General features: G+C 42.1%; 1 protein-coding gene across 2 annotated transcripts in view; it reads right to left on the bottom strand.

Moving 5' to 3' along the window:
• Positions 1-9,415, bottom strand: part of LOC120562270 (SREBF chaperone) — a 59,166-nt gene extending 49,751 nt beyond the window's left edge. Inside the window, exons 1-2 of one of the 2 annotated variants that reach the window (XM_039805906.1) lie at positions 9,240-9,415; positions 2,580-2,780 (exon numbers count right to left, since the gene is read on the bottom strand). In XM_039805906.1, coding sequence (XP_039661840.1) covers positions 2,580-2,701 — 122 coding nt within the window. In that variant the 5' untranslated portion in view covers positions 2,702-2,780; positions 9,240-9,415. Of the gene's footprint in view, positions 1-2,579; positions 2,781-5,439; positions 6,231-9,239 lie in introns of those variants that run through there. The other variant, XM_039805905.1, reaches the window with a different exon arrangement.
• Positions 9,416-9,421: the final 6 nt, after the last annotated feature.

The following is a 9,421-nucleotide window of genomic DNA, read 5'->3' as shown; positions in this document are numbered from 1 at the left end:
GAAATTATCCAAATGTGGAGTTATCATTTAAAAGAATCTTTATTTGTTTGACGTTTTGATCTTTGAGATCAAGTATTTCTGTATGTATTAAACTGGACGAGAGATTAGGAGGGTCTGGAAAATGACCCCAAAAACTGAGGAGCAAGTGATAAGGTATATGCTGAGTCACAGTTATTGATCAGTAACACTATCACCTTCCACATCGCCAGTGTATTGTCAATTGTGTGCTGTTGGTTGAGTACAAATGTTACTTATCATTTTCCTTTCAGAAATGTGCTCGTCAGTTCGGATAGAAACCTCTTCTCCCCGGTTTCTTTCCCTCCCTCACCTCCCCCCCTCCCCCCTCTCTGCAAGGTCACTGTAGCTCCACAAAGGCCTCTTTTGTGCCGAGCCGGCCCCCCTCCTGACAGGCAGATGGAGGGACAGACCTCCCATTCTCACAGGGCCATTTTCTCACAGCCCTGTGCTCGAGTTCTGCCTTTAACATCCCCGTCGTCAAGCACTTTGCTTTCACTTTGCCCGTTGGCTCTGCACCCCTGCTGTAAGGTGCTGCAGGGACAGCTCGCAGCAAGTGCATGCGTGTGTTTCAGATCGCTGGGGCTGTTTCACAATGCCTTTGCTGATGAAGCCAGGGCCAGCTCTCTGACCTATGTCCTCTCTTTGGACCAGAGATTGAGCAAGAGCAGAAATGCTGCGTGGGTAGAGTGTTAAAGTGAATGTGTGTGTCGTGGTGTTGGCGGGGGGGGGCGGGGAGGGGGCTGTTATGTGTGTGCAGATGGCCGGTTCGGATGAGCAGAGCCAGTTGCTTGTCTCCTCTGTCCAATCCCTTTTTCAATTTATTCTGTCGACACTGGGTGACAAGAATGCTTTTTTCTCATGTTTTAAAAAAGGAGTCCACGCTAAAAAGCAGGCACTGCACCATCCCAACACCAGTCCTACTGTCACTGTCAGTCGCTCGCAAACACCAAATCTAACTTTTGAGTATCCAACACTACTTACTTACTACATGACATGTTCTGTACCTCGATATTGTATCCTTCACTATGTTGTGAGCACATGTGCACGTATGGAAAAAGAAGTTGCCACAGGTCAAGACAGCGAACTTAAAGGTCCCATGGCATGCTGCTTTTTGGATGCTTTTATATAGACTTTAGTGGTCCCCTAATACTGTATCTGAAGTCTCTTTCCCGAAATTCTGCCTTGGTGCAGAATTACAGCCACCAGAGCCAGTCCCACAATGATCTTTCCTCAGGATGTGCCATTTCTGTGTCTGTAGCTTTAAATGCTATTGAGAAGGAGAGAGGGAGGGGCAAGGTGGAGGGTGGGGGTGTGGCCTTGACCGACTGCCACTTTGCTCGTTTGCAAGCCATGATGTCTTTCTCTTTCTCATGGGTGGGCCAAATTTTCTGGGCAGGCAAAGCAGAGAAAGGGGAGGTAACCTTGCTCCTTATGACCTCATAAGGAGAAGATTCCAGATCGGCCCAGCAGAGCAGGATACCCAGGGCTCGGTTTACACCTATCACCATTTCTAGCCACTGGGGGACCATAGGCAGGCTGGGGGAACTTAATGATAAATGCCATGGGACCTTTAAAGTACAGTACTGCCCTGAATATATAAGTCTTTGTCAGACAAGTAGTTCTGAGTATACTAGTGCCTTAAAGGAATACTTTGCCAATTTAAATCCAGTTCTGTGCAGGGTTTCTGCAGCTTTCAATAAGTCAAATTTAAGACTTATTAAGACCTTCATGAATGAAATTTAACAAAAAGTACTTGCAAAGTATACAAAATTATTAAAATTGAATAAAGCGACAGAGTAATAATAATCTGTACATATACAGCGAATTATATTTGGACTAGTGAAAGGAAGAACTGCAACACCACAGAATAAAAAAAAGACACCTTTCAGTGAGCATTAGAGGTAGCGTTACATGGACGTAAGAACATTTAAAATTATTTAAGACCTAGAACACAATACTTAAGGACATTTTAGACTTTTTAAGGCCTAAAAATTTTTTATTTAGAAATTTTTGACTTTTGGAGACTTTTTAAAACCCAGAGGGAACCCTGCTTTGTAATATTTGTATGGGCAGTGTGTTTAGATGAACAGCGTTTGGCTTCCCTCCGTAGCTGCAGCGCCATTACAGAGAGCCCATTACATTTTGCTGATTTATATCCAGCTCTGTGTTATTGCAGTGTGGAAAGTGCACGGAGCTCGGCAGACCTCTGTACACCTGTCCATACTGCCATGCCAGTAGTTTGTGTGTCCCTTTCCTCCGATTTTCCAATTAAAAAAGAAAAAAAAATATTATTTTTTGGTGCTTTTCCCTTTATTTCAGAGTGACAGTGGATAGACAGGAAAGGTGGGAGAGAGAGATGTGGGATGACACGCAGCAAAGGGCCGCAGGTCGGATTCAAACCCGGGCCGTTGCAAAAGACTCAGCCTACATGGGGTGCACGCTATTACTGAGTGAGCTAGAGGTCGCCCCACGATTTCCAATTTTAAGCGGTAAAATAAATACAATTTCATCAAAATTTTAAGCATGAAAAAAACAATAAAAAAAACAGACAGAAAACATACCAGCAGGTGAGGATGCTGGCTGAGGTGAAGAGGATGATGGGTACTGGGTAGGAGGCACACAGCAGCCCATGGCGGTAGAAGGCCGCCGAGATCTTCTCTCTCAGCTGCTCGCGCAGCGTCATCCTGGTGGGCGGGGTCAACTGCCGGCCATTGGGAAGCACTGCGCGGCCGAGGACGGTGCGCCGCGGGGCATCCAGGGACCTGGAGGAGCAAGTGACACAACAGTTGAACAGTAATATTTAATAATAATAATAATAATAATAATAATAATAATAATAATAATAATATATAATTTAATAACCGGAATGGTTTGTGTGCTGCTGCGCTTCCCTGTCTGTCTGTCTGTCTGTGTGTGTGTGTGTGTGTGGCACGAGCCTAGGTGCATTTTACTATTTTGCTGTTAAATTAACAATGAAATGCTGCGTTATTGACTTTAGACCAGGTTTCTGTTGGTCAATGGCGCGATCACGTTCCGCTGCCTCAAGATAGCAATACGCTAAAAAATTCACCTGAACACACCTCCCTGTAAGACCAGCACGCCCATGGGCGCAGGTGGATTTGGTATTTAAACGACGTGGCAAAACACTTTTTTTCCACTCAACGTTTTTGACGCCTTTTTTTCACAGTTTGTTTTTGCTTTTTCCAACGTTTTAAATTGTTGAATTTTTCTTCTACACATTGTCAGCGCTTATTTCTACGTCCCATATTTTCTGATATAAAACAAAAAGTGAAAACAGGTCACTTTGACCCGAAGTCAACACAAGGGTTAAAACTAGCAAAGACACTTGCGACGGGCTTTGCGCTGCGCTGGGTGCAAGATAGGGCCGTCAGTCTTTTAATTTTACACATTTATTAAGTACTTTTTTTGGGGGCATTGTGCATCACCCCAAGCCTGTAAACATAGAGGCTTCAATGAATAAAGAAAATAAAGTTCACACTGGCCATTTAAGTACAGTAGGCTACCAAAAATAGTGACATATAACACATTTCACTAACTATGGCCCTGATACAGGCTCTATCTGCACTCCTTGAACATGTCTTTACATAATTAAAAACATGTCAATCTCAATGTCAAATGCTTTCAATAAATTAATTGGAGAAAAAAAAAAGAAATCATTTAAAAATTTAAATCCTGAACAGGGGTGAATCGAGATCGCGATTTTATAACGATTTATCGTGCAGGCCTAGCCCTTAACCCCAACCTCTCCAGTAGCCAGCAGCTCAGACTGGGGTTGTACTGGGCAGCTTCCAGGTATGAATGTGTAACTGTGTGAATGTGATCCGGGTGTTCCTATATTACACCTTTAAAGTGAAGCTCTGTCCTGGACACCTAATAAGTTACATGCTCCATGTTTTGGCACACACGCTGCTGACTAAAAGGCCCCGTGTGTTTTTCCTTCAGGCCAGCTCATACAGGGGTCACATGCTAGAAAGAACTTCAACACAGAGCTCATTCAGCAGCCAAAAAGGTGTGGACACATTCCCCACCGGAGAAAAACATGCAACTCCGGCTGAACAGCTAGACTGAAGCAAACTGATGTAGCCTGCATGTCTCATCGCTCACACCAGGGTAAACAGCCACCAGCCTTTTGTCATTGGACAACGGGTAAATTCCACTTCCACTCAGGTAGGAAAGCACAAGGGGGATAAGCTGTCCTGAAACCATTCGTTAATTCATAGAATGACAACTGTCAAATCAATCATTCACTGGCTCACACAATCGAAAATATGAGATTTTACTGGATTTTTTTATCATTATAAAACGATAACGTATTTTTAGGTCTTTGGCTATTTGTTGGAGAGAAGAAACAATTTGATGTTGTCACCTTTGGCTCTCTTAACCTGTGATTGTGAACATGACTAACAGTCAGTTAAAGTCCTAATATTTACACAGCTATGAACTCAAGAATCCAGATGCTTTACAGTCAAATCATTTTACAATAGGAATGTGTTGCAAAAATGCCACAAATCAACTGGTTCCAGCAACATTTATGAATATATTTGCTGTTTATTTTTTTTTTTTTGACTTTTGTAATAGTAAATCAAATGGGCTACCTTTGGGTTCTGGGCCGTTGGTCGGAAAAGAAATAGGCCACTTAATTAATTCCTTAATTGAGACAATATTCATCACATTATGATAATCCAAGTCATTGTTAGTCGCAGCCCAAAAATAAGCCAATGAACTGTGTGTCACTACTATGCATTGCATTAAACACAACTCTTCACAACAGCCTATGTAAAACATAAAACGTACACGAGTCATTTGGAGGGTTTTTAAATTTAAAAATAAAATTTAAAAAATGATGAACACAATATGTTTATACAGCCACAATATGTGAAATATTTGCCTTCTGGGTTGTTACCTCACTTAAAACAAAATCAGTTCCTTCAGTTTCCAATATCAATTCATCTCCTGAGCACTTTCTTTTACCCAATCTCAGCTCTCCTCTCTGTTTACTCAGCAGACAGGCTCAGCGCTATCGAGTGTTGGAGTTAAACATTTGTAATAGAGCAGTGTGTATACCAAGCTGCCATGGAAAACACACACACACACACACACACACACACACACACACACACACACACACACACACACACACACACACACACACACACACACACACACACACACACACACACACACACACACACACACACACACACACACACACACACACACACACCTGGATTTGTACAGCATCTCATTCTACTGACCATTAAGCCTCAGCTTCTCACATGATGTTAATAAGCAGCCACCACATTATTTGCTAACCATGCCAAAACACAACAACGCAGCTCTGTCACATCAGTGACATGTTTCTACCAAAAGAAAAAGCCTTGAACTGTTCTCAGACCGTACCTGCTAAGGATAGACCAGGCTATCTCTCTGGCTCGGAGCCGTTTACGTCCCTTGAAAGCAGCAGCGCTGGGTTTTTTAAGCGCAAGCGGTGCCTTGTGGTTAATGTAGTGCTCCCTTCTTGATTCAGGCAGAGTGTGTGACTGTTCGGCTCGTCCCCCCGGGAGCAACGGAAACATATCCTGGGAGGAATTTGCCTCAGGAGTCTCTTGTTCTGCCGTTATAAATAACCTATACAGTAAAAACAGCAACGTCCTGGCAAGCTTGCACAATGGGTCCTGCAAAGTTAAAAACAGGCTTTGAAGTGAAGCCTTTTTGCTCTCCGTTTTTGTAGGAAAGGCAACTCTCGGCCAGGTTTTGGTCCTGCTTACTTTCTCGCGAGGGAATACTTTCATCGAATGCCTCCATCTCTCTGCTGTTTGTCAAGTTCACTGCGTGCTGTGGGGTTACACGAGTGGAGCAGCAAGACCTGATCTGGCCCAGGCTCAGCAGCATCTCCGTCAGTGAACTAATCCGGCATTGAGCCGATCAGAAACTCAACGAGCAGGGCTCAGGGCCTATGGCCAGCCCGCGCTGCTGCCCTCCTCCTGTGCTGACAGTCTGTAGGCAGCCTATCCTGCATGTTGTAGCACACCGGGACATTCGCATCACAAAAGAATAATAAGTTTGACGGAGGCTTTAAAACCCAAACTTCACAACCAGGGCAGAACATGAACACCAGCCACACAGGCTGAGTGCTGGTAAACTGTTGTTTCAGGCTGGTGAGTTTGTGTTCACTCTTCAGCCACTTTGGCAGGTGACCAGCAATTGTTGGGAAATCCTATTCTGTCTGGCCCGGATGGTTTGTTGGGATATACGGCTACTACGAGGGAATAAAAAAAATAAGATTTCTGCTTAAAAACACAACAAACCACATTCTTTATCACAACACCCTGGATAATGTCTCCGTTAAATAACCATAGGCTTTTGCACATACATGCTGGCCAACTAATATTCTAACAAAGAGCAGTCTACATGCCCAAGTAAGAAGCCAGAACACTTACAAACAAGCAAAAGCACAGCTACAGACAGTTAAGAGAGATCACTGTGGGTCTCTCAGCAGCTTAGTTAGGTAGCTTGTAGATTAGATTAAGGTAGATTTATAAAGCTACGTGCCTAAAACATTACTGTAAGCAAAATGGTGCACTAAAGTTACGGATAAACTGTATCAAATCGGTTTATCGGAAGATGGCATGCTCTGAAATTCCCTTCACTGAAATTGGATACGAGCAAAAAAGCAAAAAATCTCAGCTTACCTCTTTTCAACACTCCCTAAAATGCCTAGTTTGAAGGCATCCCCAGGGTTTATATATTCCAGTGGCATAATCATCTATGTTCTGTATCATGCAATGCATTAGCATGCTTTATTAAATACCTTCAAGTGAATTACTGCAGGCTAAAAGCTATACCCACAAGCATTCCAGAGAGCTTTAAGCTACAGTGTCCATTCTCAGTAACATAACTGCATCCACATTCAATCCCATGGTTGCATAATAATGTGAAAGCATGCTCCTCTGGTCATTAGTCCTGCTGTGAAGACAAGCTCGACATGGATGAGCAGATTACTGCAACAGAGCCTTTTACAACCAGAGCTGATGGCAAAAGAGGGAAATGCCCTGTCAATCAGTAACCATAATGTAATAGCGAATGATGTGCAAGAGACAGTCCGTTTCCGCACCTGGATTTCTGACGAGTTCTTTAGAAGAGGAAGAAAATGAGGACCCAATACATTTCGAATGTCGCATATTTTTAACAGAATACTTTGGTATCGTTTCAAAAAGTCATCTTTTCCCAACACGTGCAAAACTGTCTTTACAATCGAGGTCACATCAAACAAGACCGTGAATGCATGCAGGGATGATGGGGCTGATGCAACCCTGTGGCAACATCACCTGCCCAGAACAAGCTAATAGAGTGGCTCCCACAAACAAGGTTCTAGGATAGTCCTCAAATATAAAGTGCGAAAGTGTAGTTTTACTTTTATCATGTGGTAGACTTTGACAAAAATGATTAAGGCAGAACAGGATTTACCTAAGATTAAGTAATCCATCACAGGTTTCTCTGTACACAACATTTACCACAAGACATTTGTCGGATCAACTTCTCTTTTTGGACAACGCCTTTAACCAAAAACAACAAATAGCCCATGGCCTTTGTCAAAAAGGTGTAGAAACATCTGAACTGGCACATGCACATAATGGCCTAATTTGCTACGTTTTAATACTACTCAAATTTCGGAAGATAACACACACACACAGCTTGCACTTTGTCCTGATTGGGCAAATGCATTTTCATAAATGAATCCCTAAGTGTCAACATGTTATCTAATTAATGTTAGTGAAAGATGCTAGCTAACGTTAGCCACTGGTATCTTTTGGAGTGTGTCTCAGACTTTCACTACATAAAACTTAGTTTGAAACGTTGCAATAGCAGTCGAAATGAAATGCCAACAAGTTTGTGAATTATGTATTCAGTATTATCTGAATTTACTTTACTACCACCACTGGATCCTGTTGTTACTGGTTTTGGTCAAACATGATTCTCCTGTAAATAGATTATTAATAACCATGATATGGTTATTAATATTTAATTTATTACATAAATAAATTGTCTCTGTTCTTCCACATTTCATCAAAGATATAAAAAGGACATTGAAGGTGCCTGCTCATTTTGTGAAATGGTTCCATTAGATTTATGTTATCTTTTCTGTTCATGTCCCCACTCGTGTATTTTTTTGGCAAGATGTGTGTACATTTATTTCCCAATATATTGACTCTGAATCTTCCGTTTTCTTATAAAAAAAAATTGTTTTTTTAATCTTACTCTGCTACCAAAGCAATACTACAGCATCGTTTTGATCGTATTACTCGCAAAATGTCATTCATAAATCTAATTTTTTATGAACTAATGTAGCTATGATTTCTGGCTGTGTTCGGATCCCCTGGCATTTTCAGTTTTTTTTATTTATTTTTTTATGTTTACCATGTTATTTGTCAATTAATTAATTTTTAAAAAAAGCTTGCGAATTGGAGTAGCCTTACCAAGATGAACTGTAGAAGTTAACGACAAACCCACATTGTTAGCTTGCTAACGTTACCCGAGTGCGTGTGTGACTTACGTCAGCTAACTTAACATTAGTTTATCTCTCGCACAAAAAACACTTCATAACCGGAGCATTTAAAAAAAATTACATTATTTCTTTGGTTCCCGGCCACAACTAAATACACCCACACACGTATAACGTTACTCCAAATTTCTGTACCTGCAGACAACTTTTGATGGCACCAAGCTAAAGGCTGACTCCTAACGTTAGCTATGTTAGCGCCTCAACAAACCCAGTAAACTCGGGTCCCAATCAATATGTATTTTATGACTTAGCTACCTAGAAGAGATTGTGGTAACGAACCTGGGGCAGGCGTTACCAACACCCGATTAACTTCGCTGTCATTGTGAAACTATGAGAATAGTTTGTAACGTAAGCCAACAACGCTGCTAAATAACGTTAACGTTAGCTTAGCATAGTGACGACGTTAAGTTGTACCATACAGTTTGGGAGATCTGCTTTTAGACAACAAGACGCGCGTATGAGCCCAGCAACTGCAATCTTGCAGCTATGGCTAGAACATCCCTCATCAGCCAACATACTGGTGTGATTAGACAGTTCAAAAGCTCCCATGCTCATGCTCTCAACAGCCATGGAGCTAACTTTCCCCAGGCAGCTAGCTAAAGCTAACGGGTTATATAGCTCAACTGTTCACACTTGCCTGGACAAACTTCAGAGATCCTTAAATGTAGTTGTTGCTTTGGTGCTCCTGGGTAAATTGACGAGCAATCGCCGTGTTATTCCTTTGTTTGGGAGCTAAAGGCTACCTCGTATGCCTCGTATTAGATGCATGCAGGCGCAGTGTTTCAATTCTGCTGGTTGTCAAATCCCAGAGACCTCTCC

Source organism: Perca fluviatilis, chromosome 7, assembly GCF_010015445.1.
Source record: "Perca fluviatilis chromosome 7, GENO_Pfluv_1.0, whole genome shotgun sequence".
Taxonomy (NCBI): Eukaryota; Metazoa; Chordata; class Actinopteri; order Perciformes; family Percidae; genus Perca; species Perca fluviatilis.
This window is presented reverse-complemented; position numbering and strand designations above follow the sequence as displayed.